Source organism: Ambystoma mexicanum, chromosome 1q, assembly GCF_040938575.1.
Source record: "Ambystoma mexicanum isolate Mex_15411 chromosome 1q, UKY_AmexF1_1, whole genome shotgun sequence".
Taxonomy (NCBI): domain Eukaryota; kingdom Metazoa; phylum Chordata; class Amphibia; order Caudata; family Ambystomatidae; genus Ambystoma; species Ambystoma mexicanum.
This window is the reverse complement of record NC_090922.1, coordinates 1507467507-1507494809: the sequence shown is the minus strand read 5'-3', so window position 1 is coordinate 1507494809 and position 27303 is coordinate 1507467507. Positions and strand designations below refer to the sequence as shown.

At 49.3% G+C, this 27303-nt stretch overlaps 1 protein-coding gene across 1 annotated transcript in view; it reads left to right on the top strand.

The window, feature by feature from the left end:
• KDM4A (lysine demethylase 4A) overlaps positions 1-27303 on the top strand; it is a 1237605-nt gene that overhangs the window by 237380 nt on the left and 972922 nt on the right. Inside the window, exon 7 of the mRNA XM_069642410.1 lies at positions 12549-12652. Coding sequence (XP_069498511.1) covers positions 12549-12652 — 104 coding nt within the window. The remainder of the gene's footprint in view (positions 1-12548; positions 12653-27303) is intronic.

The window sequence follows — 27303 nt, the reverse complement described above, 5'->3', positions numbered from 1 at the left end:
CCCCCCAGTAAAACTCCCCTGCCCGTACAACATGCTGTCTCAGGACAAAGGCAGGACTCTGCATCCATGCCCCCAGAACATGAACTTAGCAGCTTGGCTCCTGAGATCATAGAGTTCGGACATCTACAACTCCCGCAAAGATGCATGGACATCCTCAGGGAAGCCCGAAAACCGAACACTCGCCACTGCTATTCTAGCAAGTGGAAAAGATTTGTCATCTGGTGCAGGAGTAAAAGCATCAACCCTATTGACTGCTCTCCCACACATGTGGTCCTATACCTGACCCACCTATTGGATTCAGGTCTAGTGTTTAACTCCATTAAAGTCCACCTAGCTGCACTTTCTGCATACACCACTTCCCAACTCAAAGTGTCGTGGTGGAGGATCCCTGTTATAAAGGCCTTCATGGAGGGAGTAAAGAGAATACACCCCCCGATAGCTGACCCAGCTCCCGGATGGGACCTTAATGTGGTACTTACCAGACTCATGGGCTCTCCATTCGAACCCATGCACAAAGCATCTCTTAAACACCTCACGCTTAAGACTGCTTTTTTAATAGCTATCACCTCCATCAGGAGAGTAAGTGAACTTCAGGCTCTTTCTATTCTAGACCCCTTCGTTACAGTTCACAAAGATAAAGTGGTTCTACGCACTCACCCTAGGTTTGCTCCGAAATTTATTTCTAAATTCCACGTAAACCAATCTATAGAACTACCAACGTTCTTTCAAAATCCTTCCAATTTGGGAGAAAGGACTCTGCACACACTAGATGTACGCAGAGCGGTCATGTTCTACATGGAAAGAACCAGACCACTGAGGAAGACTAATCAGTTCTTCGTCTCGGTGGCAGCAGGAAGAGAAGGAGATGCTGTTTCAAAATCCACTATTTCTAGATGGATTGTTCAATGCATCACTCTCTGCTATACTCTTGCTAAGAGAGAACTGCCCTTTAGGCCAAGAGCACACTCTACTCGAGGCACGGGGGCATCCATAGCATTCATTGCAAATGTTCCCCTTGAGTCCATCTGCAAAGCGGCTACCTGGAGTTCGGTGCACACCTTTACAAAACACTACTGTCTAGATACACACTCTAGATCTGACTCCCAGGTGGGACAGGCAGTATTACGACACCTTTTCTCTACTGTTCCTTCTCATAACCCACCGCCAACTCCGGGTACTGCTCGCTAGTCTATGCACAGCATGTGATTCTAAGCAGATTAACAAACATCAGAAGAGAATGCATTACTTACCGTAAAAGCATTTCTGATGGTTGTATCTGCTTAGATTCACATGCGCCCACCCTCGGATGGAAGGAACATAGAATGCGGTTGTGTTGGAAAACACTGCGGTTTTTCTTTCTGAGTTCCCAGGCTCCTCCGAGTCGGAGGAGCCTGAGAAACTTGGAAAGAAAAAACCGCAGCGTTTTCCAACACAATAACGTTGTATTTATGTTTGCGGTCGCTTCAAAAGCGACCGCAAACATAAATACAACGTTTTTAAAGCTGCGGTTTTATTTCTAAGTTTTCCGGGCTCCTCCAGCCCGGAAAACTTAGAAAAAAAACCACAGCTAGTGCTTATTTTTTCAAAAAAAAAATAAATAGCACTTACCGAGATTCAGCTGCAGCTTTCCTGCTCTGGTCTCCGGTCCCCGTCCTCCGCGTACAGCACTAATGAAGGGAAAGGCACCCAGCAGTAGCTTTTGTTTACTACAGCTGGCTGGCTTTTCCTTCATTAGTGCCGCAAAAGCCGGCACAGGAGGGCATCCATTTCACAAAATGGATGCGCCCATGTGCTTGCTTTTGCGAATTTTGAGCTTGAATAGCTCAAAATTTTACATAGGAAGTTTTAAAAAAGAGAATGCTAGTATTTCTTTTTTTATGTTGCCTATCTATTTTTTAAATAACATTTTTTACCAGACCATGCCTTTAAGGGTAATGATAGCTGATTTATAGATTTTGTTTACAGAATTTAAAGCTTCCAGAACTTCTAAGGTATGGGTTTTATTTAGCCGGTGTTCGAGTGATTTTATAATCCGTCTAAGAGCAACTAGTTCCTCGTTAAACCAAAAGGAGTATTTTTTATCCTTGCGTTTGGTTTTCTTCACACAAGGTGCTAAGGTATTAATTGTACTGGTAAGACAGTTATGATAAATTTCAGCTAGGGCACAGGGGTTTTCAGTATTAATATTTTTATTATTGAGAGAGGTGGCTAATAAAGGGTTGAGATTTTCTGCTGTAAGTTTCCGGATTTGTTTCTTGTTACATAAGATTCCTCAGCGATGGATTTAGGTAGGTCTGGTTCGTAGCACAAAATAGAGAAATGTATACTGTGATGGTCTGACCAGAGTATCGGTTTAATGGAGTCTATTGAAACTGTGGTATTGAGTGGTAATATCCAGTCTAATGTTCTCCCTTTTGTGTTGGTAGGAGCGTTTACTAGTTGTGTGAAAGCCATGTCTTTGAGTGCACTGTGTAGTGCTTCTGCTTTGTGGTCTTGGGTGTCATTAAATCCTAAATTTAAGTCCCCTAGGACTAGGCATTTTGTGTTTGGTTTAATAAGTGGCGTTAGCAGTAGAGGTATATCTAGGTCTGGCTGAGTTTTAGCATTAAATATAATGGACCCCCAGTTGGATTGTTTGTCAGAAAAGGGTACGGGGACCAGAAGGGTTACTAAGGGCAATATAGCCCTACAGACTCTTCTAAGGGAACACTATTGGGTAGATGTATGGCATAGATCGTGGCCAGATCCGGGGGGGATGCACCTTCTTTTCCCACCAGCACCACACGTATACAAGAATTGACCTCCTATTGGTTTCCAAAGAGGGAGGAGGGTTGGCTGGTGTACCTAGGGTGGAAGCAATTACTTGGTATGATCATGAGCTCCTGGTGGTAAATTGGTCGCTGCCTGCGACCCCAAGGACCTTTCGATGGTGTTGCAACGACACGCTTCGGCCGGGTTTTCAAGGGCTTCCTAAGGGAGGAAATGGAAGCCTACTTTGAAATAAATGACAACGGAGACACAGACATGGTGATGGTGTGGGAGGCGGCAAAGGCCACTTTCCGGGGCCTCCTTATTGCTGAGGGATCCCGGCGCAAGCGGGAAAGGGGACTTATCAAGAGCAGGCTCTGCGATGAACTGAAGGCTCTACGGGCTCGGCTCATCCATGAGGGGGAAGACCGAGAAGCCCTCCTGGGAGTAATGCGGGAGAAGTGACAGGCGTTACACACGGTCCTTATAGGGAAGGTAATCGAGAAGATTCGGTACACACGACGAAGGTATTATGAATGGGGAGGACAGGGTGGGGACCCGTCTGGCACATAAAACGAGGGGATGTAGGAAGGAAAGGAGGGTGGGACTCGTTAGGGACAAAGGGGGGCAACATGTATAAGAAAGGGGAGGAAATAGTGGAATGTTTGGCAGACTTCTATAGAGAGTTGTACACCAAACAGGGGGATGAATCGATGGAGGACATCCGGGCATACTTGGTGAAACACCCTTTGCCCTGATTGACAGATTCAGAGCGTGAGGGTCTGGAGGGGAAATGGAAGAGGTGAAGAGAGCCATTAAGAAGTTGAAAACAGGAAAAGCCCTGGGAGGTGATGGGTATACGGCTGACTTCTATAAACAGTGCCAAACTATCTTGGCGAAACCACTGGCCAAGCTGTTCAATCAAATTAGGGATCAGGACACAATCCTGTCCACGTTCTTACAGGTTTTAATCGCTGTGATACCCAAGCCAGGAAAGGACCAGGCGGACTGTGGCTCGCATAGGCCTATCTCCCTTCTAAACCTAGATGCTAAGATCTTCACTAGGATCCTAGCAACCCGTCTAGAGAGGTACCTCCCTCGTTTGATTCACTCGCATCAGGTGGGATTTGTGCTGGACAGACGAGGTTCCGACAACATGCGCAAGACCTTTCATGTGCTGAACTCGAGGGTGGTCCGGGAGGAGGGGGCCCTTTTACTAGCCCTAGATGCCGAAAAGGCCTTCAACAGTGTCAGCTGGGCCTTTAAGGGGGAGGTCTTCACGTTTCTGGGGATGCGGCCGAGGTGGCTAGGCTGGATGTCTGCTTTGTACTCTGCTCCCTCAGCCATGGTGGTGGCGAACAGGATTGAATCAGGGTCGTTCCCTCTGGAAAGAGGCACGAGGCAGGGTTGCCCTCTGTCCCCCCTTATATACGCGTTGGTTATGGAACCATGGGCGATCAGCGTTCGTAATGACGAGGCGATTAGCGGAGTACGAATAGGGGATTTGCATTGCAAGGCTGGCTTGTTTGCCGATGATGCATTGCTCTATATCACTAGACCGCCCAGACGGTGCCCCAGGTGCTGCAAAGTCTAGCACAATATGGAAACCTTTCTGGCTTCAAAGTTAACTTTGGGAAGTCGGTGGCGTTCATAGCGGGTAATCTGCCGGACGCAGATGCGAAATATGTGGGAGGGCTCCTCTTCTGATTCCAGAGGGGTGGGTTTTGCTATCTGGGTATTCAGGTGACGCACAGCCCCGACAGCCTTTTCTCTAACAAATTTCTCCCTCTCTGGTCAGCAGTCAAGAGGGATATGGAAAGGTGGGCGGGATCGGGACTCTCATGGATGGCACGCCTCAATTTAGTGAAAATGGTGGTTTTCCTCAAGTTCCTATTCTTGTTCCAAATGCTCCCGGTGCAGGTGCCCAAGACATTCTTAATGGAGGTAAAACGAACCCTCCTACGATTTCTCTGGGCGGGCAAGAAATACAGGATCTCTTACGAGGTACTGACTAGGCCCAAGGAAGATGGAGGAATGGGGTTCCCGGATCTAGCGACATATTATAAGGCTTCCCAACTGAGGATACTGGTGGCCTTCCAAGGCGTGCATTCTGATAAGGGTCACATTCTGATAAGGGTCCTGAATCACCCTGTGTTAGGGGTTTCATGGTCGTTGTGGAAGGAGGGGGATACTACAGGTGGCTTACAACATGGCCCTGCCCTCTGAGTTGCATCTGGGCTCCCCCGATCAGGGACAAGGTTGCTGACCCAGCTGCATTTCAACAATGGTACGAGGCTGGTCTTAGCAGGGCAGGTCAGCTGTGTGTGGGGGATTCCTTTATGCCCATGAGGGAATTGGAGGAGGCACTGGGACGGAGCAACCTTTCCCCGTTTCGTTATCTCCAGTTTAAGGGGGTTCTCACTGAACCCTCTTGGGGGGACACCCTGAGAAGGGACCTAACGGACTTTGGAAAGCTTCTCATCTCAAGACGGGGGTTCAAGGGACTGATATCTCATCTTTACAAACTCCTCCTTCTTTCGGCTCCAAGGGATCCTCCGCCAGCGCGGACACAATGGGGGGAAGGATTTAGGGGAAGAATTTGATGATAGGAGATGCACCAAAATGTGTAGACGAGCCAACCGCTCAACCGCCTCGCTCCAATTTCGGCATCAGGCCCTGAAGTTGCTACATAGGTGGCACTACTCCCCGCAGAGGATAGCCCGGATGAGAGTGGGGTATGATCCACACTGTTGGAAAGGTCGGATAGAGAAAGGTGACTATATACACATGTGGTGGAAATGCCCGTTAGTGCAGACATACTGGGGAGAAGTGTTGTCCTGGATTAAAGGGGTGGACGGAGTGGGGAGGATCCTTGGCCCATGGCTCCTCCTTTTCAGGATTGACGTGGGCAGGTACCACGAAGAGACACAAGGTCATATATTGCAGGTCATGTTGGTGGCTGCCAGGTGTTATCTGGCCCAGAAGTGGAAAAGTCCACACATGCCAGGGGAAAAAGAATGGGTCACCAAAGTCTGTGCTATTTATGACATGGAGTTCTTAACGCATCTCATTGATGAGTCTAAATCTGACATTGAAGGACTGTGGCTCCCCTTCTTTGAAAAGTACGGATGCTTGGCTTGAGACGGCAAGATTACGCCTGAGGGGGATCCTGAACATGATGGACCAACAGGAACTGTATATCGACCAGACGATGTGTAATATGAGATATGTGCCGCAAGGTAAATAGTCGAGGCCAAGGCTCCAGTGTGCAAACGAACACAGTCCTGACTGTACACTGAGATGCTATTCGTGAGCTCTACAGATGTTGTAGATATTCATGCATGATCCACGGCTGAGGGAAGGGGAAGGGGAGGGGGTGTTTGGGAAGGGGTTACTGTTATAATTGTACTAAGGAGAAGAGTTATGATGAACATTGCATGACGTTATAACCTAAATGCCAATAAACTTTGATTTAGAAAAAAAAAGAATGGTCCAGCTGGCTTCTGTTTCCTGGTTCAAAAATAAGCCGCCTGGAGGACTCCTGCACAGCAATTCAAATGTCGGCGGCAGCGGTGGGCTCATTTCGGATCAGCAGCAATTTGCGGTTTCCGCGATCGGTAAACAGCACCCCGTGATTCTTGGACACTGGTTGGGCTTCCTTCATTCCTTGAGTGTTGCACTCTGGTTAGGGAACTCTAGCTCTGGTCATCCTGCTTCTGGAGGGTCCCTGGGAGACTCCTAGAGCTTTTGGCCGGCTTACAGGCGTAGCACTCGACTTCGGATTTCTCGACCCCTGCCACTCGGTTCCTGCAGCAGCAAAGAAGTACAGCCAGTCAGGGAAGGTCTTCCAGCAAAGTTTGTCTCTGGGTTAGTAAGTCCCATTAATCCAAGGGAAGAAGTCTTCCTTTCCGGAGTGTCTCTTGTCGATCAGAAAAATGAGTTTCAGCACAGCAGCAGGGCTTCATCGGTAAATCAAAGGTCCAGGAGGATGCAGCAAGCTTCGTTCACGGTTTCTTCGTCTGGTTGTTCTTCCCCAGTGGTCGACTATGTCTTCAGTCCATGAACCTGCGCCTTTTAAGCAGGTTTCTCCCATTCATGCACAGCCTAGCTGGCACTCAAACAGCCATTCAGGACTGGGTGCATTCAGGTTTCCACGGAGACAGGACAGGGGGATTTCAGGCACATCCCTCACTTCCTGCCCTTGCAGACACACTGGAGCCAGAGGTGGGTTTCAGTACTGAAGCCCGCCAAAGGCAAAACAAACAAAGGGGTCAAATCTAGTTTGGCGCGCAGAGTAAAACCCAAGGAAGACCTCACAACCAGAAAATGGCGAAAAAAGAAGACCAGTGCCATTTTGACACAATGGTCACCCATGGGTGCTATACTGCAGCTGAGGATTCGGCTTACGGTAGAAAAGCACAATGGTAGGAAAATTGAAACCACTGCCACCAGCCATTTAAAGTAGTGAGGGTAACATAAAAAATATTGCATGAGTAAGTAGGAAAAGGGTCTACTAAGTAATCCCCCCGACCCCCTCCCACCCCTCTCCCAGCACGCCATATAAGATGGGGTGTGCTGGACCTACGAAAAGAAAAGTTAAGTAAAGTCCATTTCACTTTACTATTCTTGGGAACTGTAGTTCTCCCAAGAAAAGGTATTTAAACCTCAAGAGAAATCAAAAGGATTTCTCTCTGACACTGCGCTGAAAGTACTGTGTGTCACCATATAAAAAGTAGATGCATATGGAATTTGTCAGACTCCAAAAACAAAGGAAACACATAATACAAATCAGGTCAAAACACATGCGAGAATGAGAAAAAGGGCTGGCTCACTCCAGGGATAAAATTAAAAAGCCCTAATGTCTAGCAAAAGAGCTGGAGGACTCGGGAATCAGCACAGAAATGGGAATTCTCCCTAACACTTCCTCAAATTCAATATTTAGGTTCTTGCTCCAGCCACACGCACGCTTACCGGGATTTCCTATCCCTCTCTTTCTATGAGACTCATCTGGTTGGTGCAGCGCTGGCGAGGATCCTCTCTCCAGCTATCTGGGTCGAAGTCAGTGTCTTCCCACCTGCACCTCTGACACCTGTGCTTTCCTTCTTGAACCCAGGGGAACCAAGCCCACCAGGGGACACATCCCACAGGCAGCAGTCTGTCTTCTCTGGTCCACGGGAGACATGGCTTCCCTGTTAAGATGCAGACTCTCACAGGCACAGTGTCAGTGCTTTGCCCCTCCGTTCTCCTCTGAACTCTTCCGACAGTTCCTCCTGCTCTCTCCTGCCTCTGGGCTCTCACGGTCCTTTATGCTGTTTCCGTCCGCCCAGTGTGCTCTCGTGCTCCGCCTTTTATCCATGTGAAGTTTAATGGAAAACGGGTGTGAGAAATTGTCAGTAATTGCCTGACCCTGCCTGATCTCCTTATTGGGACAACATGGCGACTGCCCAAAGGAATCCATTGCCCATTGATTCCCATGGGCAATCATCAAGATTCCCATATGCCTCTTCTCCTTCCCATGTGTTTCTCAGGATTGGAGAGAGGGAGATTGGTTGTGAAATCTGCTAAGGATTCTAATCGGGCGTCGCACCCACCAGGACTCTTGCCACTAGCCTAAGATGCAGCGCACAATTAAAATACCTTAACTTTATTTCCTAAGAATTCAGATTGAGCTGGCACCCAACCTGTCTCACACCCCAGTTACAAATACCCCGGGCCACAATGGACCATGAACCAGGCCGTTGGCAGGTAATACAATATTTATTTATTTTGAAAATCCAAATGAAATCACACACATTTAATATTGGGATGCAATAACCAATGGGGTGATAATTACACGGTAGAATGATGGCATACGCTTAGTTTGACCTCCTAATATCACATACACAAAGCAGAAATGAATAGGAGCAATATTACTTTTCGGGTAGATAGCACCCAGTTAAGATTTCCCCCTGCAATACTCCCTCAAACCCCTATTAACCGAATTTTGAGTGGATAGAAAGGAGCAGCAAGGAGTCAGGTATACTAGGCAGCAAACCGATTTAAAAACCTTTGCAACTTCACAAAGTAGCACTCGGAATTAGTAAATATTTGTTTTACATGGGTGGTGGAATAAGTGAGGTAAATATGAGTATAGCACTATCACAGATGTAAGAACACTAGCAGACTACAAGCAATGTCCTAACAGGCATGCGATTTAGAAAATCAACTTGTAAGTGAAAAACAGAGTGCAGCCAAATCACACATCTAGAAATTGCATTTGCTAATTTACACAGGTTTAAATGTCAAAACGGTTTGAGAAACTGGTTAAATAGACAAAATATGAATGCGGTTTTTATGCTGATTGACAGATGCACATCATAGGGATAATATGAAAATGAAAGAGTGACTCTAAATTACTGACAGGATGAGATTCTCAATGGGAAAGGAAATTTGGTTTTAAAAATAACAGCATATGACAGAGAAAATCGGTTTGGAAAGGACATGACAAGTTTCACTTAAACTAGATTTTAATGGCTAGAAAAGAGAAACACCACCCGTGAATAGAAAGGTTAAGCTGCAGTTTTAACCCCTTGACGCCGTGTGCCTCTTTTAGGGAGAATTAATTTATTTAATCAAAATATTACTAAGGACTTACACAAGGACAGAAATGAGTGGAAGAATGGCGCTAACACTTAGAGATCACGGACAGGATGCACAGAGGATTCTGACAGTTTTAAGGATTTCTGCTAAGGCAGTTATGGGATTTCTATGGGATTGGACCTAATACTATGCAACCGAGCAAAGGATGCAGTTTGTGGTTGTTGTGGAAGGGAAATGCTCACAGCAAGCACTTTGAAAGGGGTATTTTGGACAGCGGACCGGGTTTCTGGACAGAAAGGCAATGTCTGGTCACTGCGGCGGGCTCTCCTTGAAGAAAACAGCTGGGCAAAGGTCTGTTCACGGTACAGCAGCACCTCAGAAGAATAGAGCGGGTAGCAGGGCAAGCGGGTAGTACTGGATAATCCCCATGAGGATTCAGCCACCTTTCTCCCCTGCCTGGATAGGGTCAGCTATGCTCTGGCCTGGCAGTGGAAACTGGAGTCTTGCAGAGAGGATATGGAATATCTGGATACACAGGAGCTGGAAAATTCAGAAGAGTGTGTCTCTGTGAGCCTCTACCTTTTATAAGGCGGGTGACATCACAGGATTTATTATGGGGGAGGCGACCTAAGCTAGACCTACCTATAAGAATCGGATAGGTCCCCCTATATATGTCGCCTCCTCCCTAGAAGCAGATTGGACTGAAGGAGGGGACCCACTGTCACTTTTGCCAAAATCAGTTATGACACAAAAATGTACCTTTTTACAGTTATGGCACTTTTGAAAATGTCATAGCAGATTACATTTTTCACACAGAGCATAACATTGCAATTCCCAAGTTTGTATGACATTGTTTCGTCCTTCTAATAATCTTTTGCAATTTTTAAGTGGAAACTGTTTCCTCTACAATTCTACAATTTTATACATGTGTACATATTATCATAGAGCATGTTTTCATTAATTTTCACAGTTGCACCATGTATACTTTTCCCATGATTTACATTTGTCTGCCGTTTGCGTCCCCCACATGCTAGGGAAAGCTACAGTGTCTTGTTTTAACGCCATCAAAATTACATTTAAACTGTTAAACTGTCGTATTACTGCGTTTTCCGGTTGCAGAAATAAGTCTTAAAGTGTATTAATTCAGAACAGTCCTTGCCCCAAATGTGCCCGCAGTGTCTTCAAAATAAGGGAATTTTTTTTCAACCCACAGCCAACTGTCGGGCACTAAACCTGTGTTGCCATGGATTTGTCTTTGAAGCTCCTCAGTTTGAGTGGAGGGGAGGTGCTGCTAAAAAGTCACACCTATGTGTCCCAGAAATCCATTATACCCGGCTGGAGCACTGCCACAGAGTCAGACGAGGGTGTGAGATCCACCACCCTTGCCTATTCATATGCCCCGGGGGCTCATCCACTTGAAGGGAGGAAGCTCCTGGTCCCAGGAAGCAAAGTCCTTTGAAGCCAGGCCAAGAAAAAACCTGTTCTATGGCATCAGCATCTTTGTCTTTTTTTCTTTCCTGAACCAGAAAGCAAAACTGTTGGAATTAAATATCCTATATATGTTTTGAAACAAACCCCCCTCACCTTTCTATGCAAGGATAGGGCCTTAATTCAACAATTTACTTTTAAACAGACATTTCCTTGTTTGAACATTTTTTTTTACACGTGGTTAATTTTCCTTTGCTGTCACCTCGCAATGCGGCTTTCTCTTACATCTAGATTCTAAACATTATTTGTAGCTCTAGTCAGTTTCTCATACACAGAAATCTGTTCAAGGCAAAGGTCCACTGAAACTGGCATAAGCACAGAGAGATAGGGCTTCTTGTGAAGAGTTTAGCTGTGATATTTTGTTGCAAAAGCTCAAGCGTTTTTCCATATGGCTCGGAGTGAGGTTCTTTGTTATTTCACAGATCTTGCCTGACACAGCCTGTCATTTTTGAGAAATGCCCGCTTTTGTTGGAGCACAACCTGAATATGGATGGGCATAGCTGGGTCTCACTGGAACAGAACTGTGTACTGTTGAAACGGTGGAAAAGAGCATCAGGGTGCAGTCATCTTTAAAGCAAAATATTTCCTTTTTCAATGACAAATTTTTAGCTAGCAGCATAGCAGCGCTGCTTTTCAATTCTTTTCTTTGGTGCACATAACAAAAGCACTGGCAGCCTTTCTCGGGGTGTTCCATCTCGCCCCATATGTGCTTGGCAAAGACAGCGCAGCCATTATTTCGGTGACTGCAAAAAACAGTTTTGGTGCAATGCAATGGTGCTCAGCAGAGCCAGCGCAGCTGTTCTGCTGGTACTGCTGAAAAATGCAGTTTGGTGATGTATGGGAGTTCTGCTGGGCGGATAAATGTACCCCACAACTCAAATACTCACTGATGGTAGAAAAGGGGGGTTGATGGGAATTATAAAAGGGCCGACTATCGTGTCTCCCTTTTGAACATTCTCCCCCAAATTCTCCACTCAGTTGGTTGTCCCTTTTTATTCAGCCTGCAGAATCTGGACTTGAGAGACACAGTATTCTTTTTTCCTTAATGTAGTAGAACCCTGGGGTGTAAGGTGGGAAAAGGCCCTGGGTTTTTCACAAGAACGAGAAGCCATTACATATTGTGCTGTACATTTTAAATCCCCATGAGATACGCTTGAGAACTTTGTGACATTACGTAGGATCCAATATGCTTTAAATACCTTCTAGTTGTGGCCAACTGCTCCCTTCTACATCTTCTCAAACACATAGTTAATGTTACATATTTATGTTTGTATGGCAGTAGTTAGTCTATGACAGCCAGAATTACCTTCTGGTAGTTGTTGTCATCAAGATAACGGTGCTCTTCTAGGCTACAAGCTGGAGCTAAAGTTCTCCGCTTATGGCAATTTCTAGCTCTCCGTGTACTGGTCCCACCCATACCTGGGTTTCTATTTGGAAACTTCCCATATATGTCAAGAGAAGCTTAACGAGTAACATTCTAGGATTTTCCGTAGGCCACTTTTTCTGTGGCCTCTGAACTGTAAAGGCCATAGTACTACAGTCCTTTGTTCAGATGACAGAGCTTGCACGGTGGATGATGCTTTTGCAGCTAAGAATGCAGCTTGCTCCATTGATTCCTCCTTGATATGTTTCCCCGGGTTGCTGCTGATTGTCCAGTATCTATTTGTTTGTTTGTAATGATGAAGCATTTTCTAATCTCTGCTTTTCACACCATCCTCATTTTTCCATTGCAGGCTTTTTTCCAGGAAGTGCTCAGAACTGTGAGGCTTTTCTTCGCCACAAAATGACACTGATCTCCCCCTTCATTCTCAAGAAATACGGAATCCCCTTCAGCAAGGTGAGTGCAGAGGCCTGCCAGGGAAGACCAGGGAAGTATGATATGATATGAGATGGCATTTATAACGCGTCTATACACAGTGTTTCAAGGTGCGACGAGGCAAGGGAGGGGGAACAAAGGGAGGACAGACAACGATCCTACTAGGCCAGGTATCATTCAGATCGCGCAAGTGCATGGGATGGGTGGGGGAAGGGGGAAAGTGCAGAGGGAGGTGGAAGGGACAGTGCAGTACATGAGAATAGAATAATAACAATAAATAAAAGTAACGGCCACAGGTGGTAAGTGCAGACATCAGGTGTCAAGTGCTGGTAGTGGGACTGTAGGGATACAGAAACAGTCACCAAGTGCGCGGGTTGCCAGGCAGGCAGTGCAGGTGTGTTTGACTGGTGGGGGAGGGACCTGGGCCCGAGATCTGAGGGTGGCCAGGTAACCAGTGCAGTTTCAGTTTCAGCCAGGAGGTCAGCTGGGGAGAGCGGGAGAAAAAGCAGAAGCAAAGGGAAAGGTTTTGAGGCGCTTCCGGAACCGGAGATGGTTCTCCTCAAGTTGCAGGGAGGCTGTTCCATAGGGAGGCCCGAGCCGAAGAAAGAGATCTACCACCAACTCGTTGCTTGGAGAAGCGACTGACCCTAAGGGAGTTGGAGGCGGATGAGCGAAGAGCTCGAGAAGGAAGATATTTAGAAAGAGAGAGTTGAAGGAATACCTCTGAGGAGGTGCAGCTGGTAGTGTGAATTCTTAGAGACGTCCGAGATGTGAGGAGGGAAGGAGAGTGGAGTCGATGATGACCCCAAGGTTTTTGGCCTCGCAGGTGGGAGCAGGAAGAGGGCCAAGAGAGGCCGGCCAGAGAGCGACAGGAAAGTTGGGAGCGGGTGTGCCGATGAGGAGAATCTCGGTCTTACTGGCATTAAGGCAGAGGTCGTTGGCGGCACACCACTTCTGGATAGCAGACAGACGGAGATGAGAGACGGAGAAGAGGTGGCCGAAGGTAGCCTGAAAATAAGATGAGTGTCATCCGCATAGCACTGAAAGTTGATGAAACTATACTGTTGGGTGCATTTGTATTCAGTTGGTTACTTCTGGGAAATGCATCCTGCTTCAACTGGGGTTGTGGTGTTCCAATGAAAAGCAGGACTGGTCTCCCCTCCCTGCCCCGCTTTCAGTTGACAGATTTGCTGCTTGAAGGGTCAAGCTTGTGTTCCCCACCCTTCAGGCGTCACCTCATTACCTTGAGATGGAACTAGCTCTTGAGGCCTGAATGGAAGTGGCTTGTTGGTGTCAACTGAGCCCTGCTATGTACCTTTGTATTTATGTATTTATTTTTTGACAAGAGGGCATGGTGCTTAATTCTGAAACTGAGTGGAGATCAAAGCAGTTCTGTAACTGGGTGCATTACATGAGTATTGATTATGGATTTGTGTTCAGTTTGTGCAAGGGTCACTATTAAAACATTACTAGGCCTCTGCAGACGAACTAATAGTATTTTCTATCATATTTACATAATTCACACTATCCATAATAATGTATTAACTTAATGTACCAATGGGATAGAAGAGGGAGGATGATAAAACAAGCATTTGTAGAGGACATTGGAGGAGGAGGAACTGTGAATTGAGGAGCCCTGATGAAGATCTTGATTTCAGAAGACAGAGAATTTAAGTGTTATGGAGTGTTGGGTAGAAGGCCCAATGAGTCCATGTGACCGCCTCTATACATTTTGCTTTCTTCTCCCAACCGGGCTTAATTTGAAGCTTGATACGAGTGTGGCTCTGTGTTTTATGTACTCCGCTTTAGAATTCTTAGGACTCCTAAGGCACTGCTAATCCAAAGGTAATCCTTAGTCTTTCAGAGAGAGGACTAATTCTCTCTTAATCATGTGCCTGTTTAAAATGGTTCTTTATTAGGCGCGTTTTCCTAAAGTCTTACTGGCAGTAAGACTTTAGTAAGCTATCCCAGTGGCTTGTAGATCCCCAACTAGCTCAGGACCTTGGTAGAGTGGCAGAGCAGTCAGGCTTATCTTGAGAGGAAGATGTGGGCTGTAGGTAAGTACTCTGAATCTTAGTTAGACAGGCACAGCAAAGAAGCACTTACATATATATTTAAAGATATTTCTGATGCTTGTTAATCTACTTGGAATCACATGCTGTGCATATAGTCCGACATCTAGTGGTAATCGCAGAGTATTGCATCTTTCCTTAAAGGATCGAAAGGGGATGTCGACATGGGTGTGACCGTAACACTATCCCTAACGTGATGTGTAGTGTACCCAAAATCCCTTGCGCGTCTAGGTCTCTCAGATTGTTTTTTTCCGGCCATCTGTTTGGTCACCTTATGTAGAGCTTGCAAGAGTTATTATTGCAAAATAGTTATTTCGTTGTCCCACGACAAATAGTCGTCTAGTCTTTGACTACTACTTCAAAGGCTGTTCCGTGGGCCCCTACGCCGACGACATCCACTGCTGTTCGGAGACTGGTGCTTCGATCGATGTTTGTCAACCGCGTGGCCTCAGCCCTCCGGCCAGGCCCTTACAGAAGGGAGAGTGGGGCCCTGGGTTGATTCTTTCTGAGAATGCATTCCCTTTTCCCCTCTCATCTTTTGTGGTCTGAGTCTAAGGTAAGAAGAGTCTTTCAGGCTCTGCAATGGGAAGGTGAGCGGCAGCAATGGGAAAACCTCAACTCAGCGGTCCTTCAGTGTTTCAGCTCCTCGCGCCTGACAGCAAATAGCAACACTGCGGTTCTCGGATACCACTCTTGACTTTCCCCGCATCTGGGGTCCAGCACTCTGTTGAGGTGGCTCAGGCTTGGTCAGTCCTGCTTCAGGGAAGTCCGGAGGATCTTCCTCCCGCTCAGGTCTGATTTAAAAGCAACGCACACAATCTGGTGTTCCTCTGCTGGGCCCTTCGGTTTCCAGCAGCAGCAGTGGAAGCACAGTCAACTCCGAGAGGATGCCCAGACGGGCTTACTTTGCAGTTGATTGGTCCCACCAACTCAAGGGGAGAAGTCGTCCTTGCAGAGCTTCTCTAGTCAAGGCGAGTTCGGAGCTTCAGCACAGCAGCAGAGTTTCACTGGGCAAACCAACGTTCCAGGAGTTGCAGCAGGCGTCTCTTCCAAGTTCTTCTTCGGATTCCTTCGTCCAGTGTCGACTGCCTTCCAAGCCAAAAAGCCTCGCCTTTTATGCAGGTTTCTCCCATTCATTCCAGCCTAGCTGTCAATCACACAGCAGGTTGGCTGTTATTACCAGACAGCTAGCAGGCCAATCACCTTTGGGTGCATTCCTGTAACCAAGGGGATTAAGCACGGGGTTTTGGGCACCTCCCTCACTTCCTGCCAGACATACTGGAGCCTGACGTGGGTTTTACTTGTGAATCCCGCCAAAGACAAAACAAACAAAGGGACCAAACCTAGTTTGGCGCACAGAGTAAATTTCAAGAAGGACCTTTCTAACAAGAAATGGCGAAAAAAGACGACCGGGACCATTTTGACGAATGGGCATCCATGGGTGCCTTACTGTGGCTGCGAACGCAGCCCGTGGTTAAAACACACAATGGTAGTAAAAAGTAAAGCACTGCCACCATTAATTGTAGAAATGGTAACAGAAAAATGTTACATGAGAAACTAGACAAAGGGGATACTAAGTAACCCCTCCAGCACCCTATTGTAAGATAGGGTGTGCTGGGTCTAGAAAGTTACAAAATGTAAGTAAAGTCAATTTCACTTCTCCAGCATGGGGTCTGGCATGGATTCACATGCTCATGAATATTCCCCGTCGTCAGGCTGGGAATCCTCGGTAAAGAAAAAACCAGTATCAGTTTCGTTTCTGATCTGTCTTTCGTAGTAATAACCAATCACTGGTCTCTGCGTCATACTGACCACAGCCAATGACTGCCCTCTACCTAAGCACCGCCTCTGGCAGCCATCTTCAGATTTTTACCGCACGTTCATGTGTTGGGATCCTCGTGCTATTGCTCTCGAGCGTTAGTGCTATTTTTTCGCGCTTTTTCATAAAAACTTCGATTCTTCGGTCAAAAGAGCCTCAAGCTCCACCGATCCTACATCCGATCAACGGGGACCCGTGTCGGATTCATCTGTGCCCCTCAAGGGTGAAGATTTCGTCGAGCTACACTTCGGAGGACTCCAGAAGCTTCTCAGGCCCGGTCTCGGAGATGGCCCAGGAGAAGGGAAGCTCGACGCCCGGAAAGCTGTTCAGGGCCTGCCCTGGATGCCAGCTGCAGAACGTCTTCAAGGAGGACGAACACTCTTTCTGCCTTTACTGCCTTCATGGGGACAAGACGCACGTGGAGAAGGACTGTGCGTTTTGCGGCAACATGTCGGAACGGACCATGAAGGACCGCCATCAACGTCTCGCCAGCTGGCTGGAGGGTAAGAGCCCGTCTGGCGAGAAGAAGAAGAAATCTGAGCGGTATTCTAAGACCTTTGAGGGCGCCCCGGCGACGGGGGCCCAACATAAGGCCAAGCACCGCGAGTCCGCTGGCACCGGGAGCGCCGAACGGTCGGGCTCTACGGGCGCCAGGCAGGGCGCACCCTCCCCGGCACCATCAACCACGAGCCAACGCTCTGGGTCGGGTAAGAGGAAGGCCGAGCACCCGGCGAAGCTCCTGGAGAGACCCCGGTCGAGCTCTAAGGCAGAGGAGGAGCGTGGCGGTGCCCCCTCCCTCAAGGATAAGGCGGTGAGCGCACCTAAGGTGGTGAAGGCCTTGATCCATTCGACCAAGCCCTCTATCGAAACGGTTGCGGCGGCCCTGGCCCAGCCTGTGGAGGCTGCACCAGTGGTGGCGGCCTCGGGGCCCAGAATCTCCCTGCCTCCTCGGAGGGAGTCTTCTTTCGTGCCCATCGATAGGACCCCCGGGAAACCCTCCGTGGTGAAGAAGGGGGGGCAGGGCGTCGTCGTAGATTCGGCCTCAACCTCAGAAGAGGAACTGATCGAGGTCTTAAGCCACGGCCTAGGCGTGGAACAAGACCAGCCCGTCGGAATGGGCCCCGACGCAGGTGACGACGACGACATCGTCGAGGATACCGACGGGGCCCCTGCTCGCCCGTCGGATTCCCCTCTGCCAGCGCCGCAAGACAACTCAGCGGCCATTTTGTTGGCTATACAGTCCTTATGCTCCGAGATAAGGACGAGACTACCGTTACCGACGGAGGAACCTCTCCCGTCGGGGGATCCAGAACCGGGACCTTCTGGTGTTCCCCCTACCAAAAAAAAGAAGGATCCATCCACCGCCTCCTTTTCAACCGTCGCGCCCCGTCCAGCCCTCCTCCCCGTCCACCCGAGGGGATGATACGGGGACTGACACGGCAGCGACGGGTACGGACGACGAGGCATACGACGAGGATTTTCCGTCGTCGCCTCCCACCAGGGCTTCTCCGCCCGACGAGATTGGATCGTTCCACTCAATGATCTCCAGGGCATCCGAGCTTTTCCAACTCTGCCCTGAGGAGAAGAAAAAGGAAGGCTTCCTTTACCAACGGCGCGAGACCAAGAGGAAGACGGTCCTCGCAGTGCCTCTGTTGGACGACATTTGGGATGAGGGCCTTTCCCTCCTCAAGAACCCTTCCACGACGCCGGCGAAAAGAGACCGGTACGAGAAAAAGTACCGGGTCCCGGACTCGGCCCCCCTATGCCTCCGGGCGCAGCCTACCCCGGACTCCGTCGTTTCCGCGGCAGCCAGGAAGAAAGCGGGGGGGGGGTGCGGCCTCCACGTCGACTTCCCCGCCGGACGGCGAGGGAAAGAAATTGGATGCCATGGGACGCAGAGTCATCTCGTCGGCGGCGACGACGATTAAAGCGGCCAACGCCTTGGCTATCGTGGCCCGCTACGACAGGGAACTCTGGTACAAGATAGCTCCCCTGCTGGATTTTCTGCCGGACGACAAGAGGGCGGAGGCCCTTGAGATCCTGCAGGAAGGTGAAGTGGCCTCGGACCACGCCATCACCGTGGCGACGGACATCGCCGACACTGGGTTCCGCCAGATGGGCAACGGCGTTTGCCTTCGACGTCGCGGATGGCTCAAGGCTACGGACTTTCGGCAGGACGTCCAGACCAGGGTCCTGGACATGCCCTTCGACGGGAACAACCTGTTTGGGAAGACAGTGGACGATTCCCTTCAGGCCATCAAGGCGGATACTGAGACGGCCCGGGCCCTTGGAGTACTGCAGCAACGGCGGACGCCCTTTCGGAGCGGCGGAGGCAAGGGCGCCTCCAAAGGTTCCGGCGGCGGTTTCGCTTCCTACCGTCAAGCGGCCCGCTCGTCGTCGCAAGAGGCCTACAGAGGACGAGGCAAGTCTGGCGGACCCCGCCGTCGTCGCCAAGGAGGCCAAGGCGGCAAGGCCGCGTCCAAGCAGGATTGAACCGGCCGTGGGGTCGGGCCCCCACCGAAGCACCCCGGTGGGAGGCCGGCTGGCGGGCTTCGTCAGCGTGTGGGAGTCCATCTCCACCGACCGTTGGGTGCTGGACGCCCTGGCCCGGGGCCACGCGCTCGAGTTTCAAAGAAGGTGCCCGCGCGTCCCCCCCGTGGCCAGGAAAGAACTTCACGTCCCTCAACTTCTCCTGGAGGTAAAGGCGATGCTCAGAAAGGGCGCCATCGAACTCGTCCCAAAGAGGCTTCGGGGCTCCGGAGTCTACTCGCGTTACTTCCTCGTGAAGAAGAAGACGGGAGGATGGCGCCCCATCCTGGACCTGCGACGCCTGAACAAGTTCATCAAGGCGCAGAAGTTCCGGATGGTCACCCTCCAGCACGTCCTGGGTCAGCTGGAGGAAGGAGACTTCCTATCGTCGTTGGATTTGGAGGATGCCTACTTCCACATTCCCATCCTAAAGGGGCACCGAAAATTCCTCAGGTTCGTGGTCCAAGGGCGTCATTACCAGTTCAAAGCCCTTCCCTTCGGACTGCGGTCGGCACCCAGGGTTTTCACCAAGTGCCTCGCACCGGTGGCGGCGCAGCTGCGCCGCGAGGGGATTCACGTCTACCCCTACCTGGACGACTGGCTCATCCGCGCCAAGACGAGGGAGCTCGCCGTGGTCCACACGGCAAGGACCGTCCAACTCCTCACGGACCTGGGATTCTCCGTGAACTACGCCAAATCCCACCTGGTGCCCGCGCAAGTCGCACTGTTTCTGGGAGCGAGGCTCGACACAGTGTCCCTTCTGGCCTCCCCGTCGGAGGAGAGGACCAGGACCATCTTGGGCAAGGTGCAACGGATGTTAGTGGCCGACGCGGCCAAGGTGAGGTCCATCAAGTCCCTCCTCGGGATGATGTCTTCCTGCATCTACCTCATTCCCATGTGCAGGCTCCGGATGCGCCCGTTGCAAGAGTTCCTGGATGCGCGCTGGATCCAGACGACGGGCAGCTTCGAGGAAAGGATCAAGCTCGACGAGAGTTTCCGACGAGCGATACGGTGGTGGGGCACCCGCGCGCATCTGACGGCGGGCATGGACTTCCAGACCCCAGCCCACCAGGTGACTGTGACCACGGATGCCTCCCTAGAAGGGTGGGGAGCGCACACCGAAAATCTGCACGCAAGGGGACTCTGGCTCCCCACGGAGAAGTCCCTGCATATCAACGTCCTGGAGCTCCGTGCAGTGTTTTGGGCCCTCAGGTCCTTCCTTCCGTCCCTCAAGGGCAAGGTGGTGAGGATCTTCACCGACAACACCACCACCATGTTTTACATCAGGAAACAGGGCGGAACCAGGTCCCTAGCGCTGTCCAAGGAGGCGCAGGACCTGTGGCATTGGGCCGTCGCCCAAGGGATTCTTCTGGTGCCGTTTCATCTGGCAGGGATAAAAAACACCATCGCCGACTCACTCAGCAGGGAGCTGCGCTCGTGCCACGAGTGGGAACTACGGCAGGATCTGGTGGATCGCCTCTTCAGACGGTGGGGCACACCCCAGATCGACCTGTTCGCGACGGCGACGAACACCAAGTGCCGGAGGTTCGCCAGCAGGTTTCCCCAGACGAGGAGCATGGGCGATGCTTTCTCGTTCCCCTGGGAGGGCCTGTTCCTCTACGCGTTCCCTCCCTTGCCTCTGCTAATCCGGCTCGTCAACCAGCTCAAGAGGTCACGGTGCAGGATGATCCTCGTCGCACCTGCGTGGCCGAGGCAGATATGGTTCCCGGACCTTCTGGACTTGTCGGCGTCCCCGCCAATCAAGCTGCCGGCGGACGCGGATCTACTCTCCAGGGAAGGAGGCGCCATCCTCCACCACGACCCGAAGTCGCTGAACTTGCAGGCCTGGCTCCTGCAGCGCTAGAGTTTGGAGGATACGACATACCGGCCGATTGCAGAGAGGTTCTTGCAAAGGCCAGGGCGTCCTCGACTCTTAAATGCTACGGACACAAATGGAAGAGGTTCTCTGTCTGGTGCCACGCACAGAAGATTAACCCTCTACGGATTACGGCTCCCCAAGTGCTGCCGTACCTGCTGACGCTGGCCAAAGCTGGTCTGGCACACGCGTCCATCAAGATTCATCTTGCTGCGATCTCCCGATACACCAGAACCACGGGCCGGACGTCCTTGTGGTCTCATCGTCTGGTGAAAGAGTTCATGAAGGGACTGTTCAGATCGTTCCCGCCGGTGAAGGCTCCGGCCCCGGCGTGGGAGCTCAACGTGGTGCTGACCAAACTCATGGGACCTCCGTTCGAGCCTCTGCACTCGGCCCCGTTGAAGTTTCTATCGTGGAAAACAGCTTTTCTAGTGGCCATCACCTCCGCACGACGAGTGGGAGAGATCCAGGCCCTTTCCTGCAAGGCCCCGTACTTGACTTTCCACGACACGAGGGTAGTGCTCAGGACGCACCCCTCCTTCATGCCCAAGGTACCGTCGGACTTTCATCTCAACGAACCCTTGGTGTTACCTGTGTTCTTCCCGTCGCCTTCGTCGCCGGCTGAGAGGACTTTGCACTCGCTGGATGTAGCTAGAGCGCTGAAGTTCTACGTGGACCGCACGAAAGGTTTTCGGAAGACGTCACAACTCTTTGTGAACTTTGGACCTGTCAATCAGGGGAAGGCTCTCTCGAAGGCTTCCATCTCCAGATGGCTCTCCGGCTGTATCATGTACTGTCACCGGTTGGCAAACCGACCGCTGCCTGGCCGTCCGAGAGCCCATTCCACCAGAGCGATCGCAGCTACCACGGCGTTCCTATCTGGTGTGCCCCTGCTGGACATATGCAGGGCTGCTACGTGGAGGTCGACGCACACCTTCACGAAATTCTACTGCGTCGACCGGGATTCCAGGGAGGAGTCCAGGGTCGGCCAAGCAGTGCTGCGCAACCTGTTCGCCTGAGGTGAGCCTGGTGAGGAGGTAAGATGCTTAATGTTGAGTTGATGTGATGCTTAATGTTGAGCCTTTGCCACCTCCCGTGGTTGTGCATGTGTGTACTGCTATGTATTCTTTATTCATGAGCATGTGAATCCATGCCAGACCCCATGCTGGAGAAGGAACAAGTTACTTACCTGTAACTGTTGTTCTCCAGCATGGGTCTGGCATGGATTCACATGCGAACCCTCCCGCCTACCCCTCTGCGGCTCTTCACTTGGTCATACTGCCACTTCACGTGCTTCCAAATCTGAAGATGGCTGCCAGAGGCGGTGCTTAGGTAGAGGGCAGTCATTGGCTGTGGTCAGTATGACGCAGAGACCAGTGATTGGTTATTACTACGAAAGACAGATCAGAAACGAAACTGATACTGGTTTTTTCTTTACCGAGGATTCCCAGCCTGACGACGGGGAATATTCATGAGCATGTGAATCCATGCCAGACCCATGCTGGAGAACAACAGTTACAGGTAAGTAACTTGTTCCTTCACTGCTCTTAAACAGTAGTTTCACCAAGAGAAAGTATATAAAACTTTGGGAAATATAAGAGACTTCCCTGTGCCACTGCACTGAAGGTGCTGCGTATCACAACGTAAAGATGATGCCTATGGAGTTTGTCAGACTCCAAAGTTAAAAGAAACACAGAGCCTAAATCATGATAAAAATACATGAGAGAGTGAGAAAACGGGCTCACTCTCTCTAGGTTAGAAATTAAAAGCCCTGAAGTCCAGCAAAAGAGCTGGGGGTCTCTAAGGTAGAAGGGAATTAGCACAGTCAGTTTGAATAAGTCTTCTTTAATAATAATTTATTGTGATTTAGTCCAAATTTGAACTTTACACAAACATAACCATGTAAGAAACAATAAACATTACAAAAGATATTAAGCATAGAAATAGGCAATAATAAGATAAGGTAAAATGAAACACAGATTAAAAGTTAAGAATTGGATCAGGTAATGGGATTGACTGGAACTAAGTATACAGTGAGTACACAATTAATGCAAATTTGAATGGGTCAACCCTCTCACCCCCCACCAGTGATGCACAGGGTCCAGACTATCCAAGACCGTTCTATAGGCCTGTACTCAGGCTAACTGGTTCTCTGACAGAGCAAGGTACGAGGCCTATGTCCCGACATGTAATTTTTTGCCCCACTTCGATGGAGCTTAGACAACACAAGTAGGAGTGCCATGTCCGATCTCTTGAGGGATTAATTCAACAGGAGACCCTTCACGTGTGTCCAAACTTTGAACAGTGCAAGCTGGGATTAGATGGTATCTGTATTGAGACAATAGTCCCAAAAAAGTCTCTGGTGATAGCGTCCAGGCTATGCACCAGCTTTCCCAGCATGCACATGTACAACGATCACAATTTGGGACATGCAGTTAGCACATGTCTGGTGATCGCCAGGCAATTGGCTCTCCCACAGATATGGCAATTCCTGTCCTTGAGGGCTATACCCAGGCGGGGGCATGTGACGGCAAAGACCTGCAATTGGTTAATGCGTAGCCTTAGGACAAAGTCCCTTACTTCCGGATCCGGGCACAAGAGCAGGTAAGGTTGTATCCTCCTGTATCTGTGGACTATGTGGGATACTGACTCATACCCTTTCAGCTTTTCTAAGTGGGTGTAGTTTTCACCAATCCCAGCGATTTAACTTGTGTTCAAATGACTTTTTCAGGTGGGTGCATGGTCTAGTTCTCTGCGTGCCATATATCCAACCGATCTCCAGAAAAAGGGATTCATTAAGGTGTTTAAAATTGCTGCCACGCTGGGCCTTTTCTAGGTCATAGTTGCTACCTGCTTGAGCAAGGAGCTTGCATACTGGCGAGGCACATGATTTCAAGTAAAAGGTACCTCGAGCACGCAGTGCCATTCCCCTCAGAGAGGTTAGGCCCGGTTCTAGCCTCAGATATTGCATGGGGCAAGAGGGCCCGAGTCCTAATACTGTTCGCCAGTAATGACCCTCTAGGATGTTGAGCCAGCTCAGATCCTGCATGGCTACTGCTTTGAGGCCGTTCAGTATGGCAGGAACGAAGCATTGTTGATACAATTTTACAATGCCGGCCATACTATACCCTATGTGGGGTATATAGTGTATAGTATGCGGTAAATCTGTGGTTCTGTTTGCAAATTTCCGTGCCTGGAGGGTGAGCATCGTGGCTCGCTTCTTTTTTTGTGCAATTATCAGGGCATAGTTAGGTAAGACATCAAATTCCATTCCCAGGTAGAGGTAAGATTCGGTGCATTCAATCTCACCCATACTAATTTCAATTTTGGAGCGCCTAGGCCCCTTTCTGGAGATTTGTACTGTCTTGGTCGTCCTTAAATTGATGGTTAATCCTAACTACGATGAATACTGCGAGAGCTCCTCTAGCTTGCTCTTCACGCCAGACATAGTTTGATCGAACAGTATCAGGCCGTCTGCGTAGAGCATGCTTGAGATAGGTGAATTCCCAAGTTTAGGGGGGCAGTGGGATTTTGTAGCCATACATGGGAGAAGATCAGCACTATAGAGGTTGTTTGACCCCCATATTAACGCTGATAGTCTGTCACTTCTCCCTCGTTATTGAGTCTAACACTTGCACTGTTTTCACTGTGCAGTGTCCTCAAGATATACATTATCCAGTCAGGACAATTTAGGTCACTGAATTTAGACCAAAGTGTGTCTCGCACCACCTGATCAAATGCACTGCTAAAGACTACGAAGACTATATATAGGGTAGCCTCTTTCTTACTGAGAGTGGAGTTGATCAATGAGTCCAAGACTCTGATGTTGTGTTGTGCTGGAGCCTGGTCTGAATCCAGTCTGAGCAAAGCTCAGCACCCTATTAGCTACCACCCAAGTCTCCAGCTCTCTAAGCACTAAGTCTTCTTTAGAAGGGAGCAAATATGTAACACTTAAATATACTGCAAAATACACACTCTCAGTTTCAGTAAATCAGTAGATACCCATTTGGGATTCCACACAGACACTTCCTATACCCTGAGGTGATTTCAATAACTAGGACACTGTGGGCATTGATATATCACCGGTACATCGAGTGCAATACACGCCCCTAAAGCCCACCCCCCCTCAACCCTCCAATGCAATGTAGATTTACCCTTTTCCAGCTATACAAGTAAGGTATGTATGACTTTTTGGAGGAACAGATCTAAACACAAAGTCAGAGGTTAGAAGAGTCTTCAGGGAGCTAGGACAGCCAATGTCAATTGAGCAAAATCTAGGGGAGCTGAGGCAGTTCTTGAAGGTAAGTAAAAAGTATTGCACAATGTTAGAGAGTTTTGTAGAAAAATAAATCACTGTTGGGCCACAAACTGTGAGGCTTGTGATGGGCAAATCTGCAAGCAGCTCTGCAAAAGTCAGCAAATGCAAGTCTCAACTGAGAGCTAGCAAGCTACACAACAAGAGGTAAGTACCCCTTAGCTCACAGTACCTTAGTTCTGAAGAAATTGGTTCCAGCTGGCTTCTGTTCCTGGTGTAGTATGGCAGATCCTGTTGTTCCTGGGCTTCAGTCATGGCGACAAGAGGGAGGACGTCTGGGGACTCCTGCACTACGATTCGAAGGTCGGCGGCAGCAATGGGCAAAGTTCAGATAAGCGGGACTTTGCGGTTTCAGCTTCTCGCGAATTGCACCACTGCGGTTCTCGGATACCTTGTGGGCTTACCTTGCTTCTGGGGTCCAGCACTCTGTTGAGGTGGCTCAGGCTTGGTTATTCCGGCTATGAGGGAGTCCGGAGGATCGTGCTGGAGCGCGGGTCCGACTTAAAAACGATGCACTTGATTCTGGTGTTCCTGGCACTCGGATCCTGCAGCAGCAATGGAAGTACAGCCAGCAGAGAGAAGATTTCCATTTGAGTTTATCTTGGGGTCGATTGGTCCCACTAACCCAAGGGTAGAAGTCGTTCTTTGCAAGACTTCTCTAGTCTAGGCAAATTCGGAGCTTCGGGACTGCAGCAGGGCTTCACCGGGAAAACCAACGGTCCAGGAGTTGCGGCAAGCTTCTCTTCCAAGTTCTTCTTCGGATTCCTTCGTCTAGTGGTCGACTCTGCCTTCCTTGCAAATGACCTCGTCTTTTATGCAAGTCTCTCCCTTTCATATGCAGCCTAGCTGTCCCTCTCACAGCAGGGTGGCTGTCCTCCAAGGACACCCGGCCGGCCAATCACCTTTATGTGCATTCCTGTAACAAAGGAGACTAAGCACAGGGAATTTCGGGAACCTCAATCGCTTTCTGCCCTGACGGACACGCTGGAGCCAGAGGCAGGCTGCTGAACCCCGCCAAAAACAGAACAAACAAAGGGAATGTTAGGGAGAATTCTCAGATATGTGCTAATTCCCTTCTACCTTAGAGACCCCAGCTACTTTGCTGGACTTTTGATTTTTATCCTGGAGAGAGTGAGACCTTTTTCCCACTCTCACATGTATTTTTCTTTGATTTGAACTCTGTGTTTCTTTTGGTTTTGAAGTCTGACAAACTCCATAGGCATAATCTTTTTACATTTTGTCACACCGCACCTTCAGTGCAGTTTCACAGGGAAATCCTTTGGATCCCTGCCAATGTTTAAAAACCTTCTCTTGGATGACTACTGTTTCCAAGAGCAGTTAAGTGAAATTGACTTTACTTACTGTTAGGCAAGATTTGGTGCAGTACCCCTTGGGTGCACTACAACAAGCTTGACTTCCTGGCAATAGGAACCCAACCTTTGATACAAGTCTGTACTACACAGATTGGTAGTGTGGCTGAGCAGCCAGGGTTATCTCAATAGGGGTCAATGTGAGCAGTAGGGTGGTACACAGAGATTCACAGTGATACATATCCAATTAAACACTTGCATATAAGTTTCTTGATTAAACAATTATTAATTTATTTAACATTCAATTTGAATAGGCCTTCTTCAGAAGGGGCAATATAATAGTAACACTCCAAAATACACACTCTTAGTTTCTCTAAATCAGCAAATACCCATTTGGGATGGCACACACACTTCCTACACCCTCAGGTGACTTAAATAGCTAGGTCACTGTGGACATTAAGGCAAGAGCTTGCACAAATATTCTTTTTTTTTTTACCAACTTTATTTAATTTCTCAAGAGCATAGATTACAAGCATGCATGCATGCATTAGGGGGCAACACACAATAACATTATCCATGGCCTCCCCCTTATTCGCCCCTGTCTTTAAGTTCAGTTTGCTCATGAGTTTCAACTGTTGTAACTCCCCCTTCGACCCCAACATCACTTTCCAACATTTGGGTGGGATACAGCATCTCATTTCGGCATCTCTGGGGGTTCCACGAGCTGGGTCACCCTCTCAACTTAAGGCTC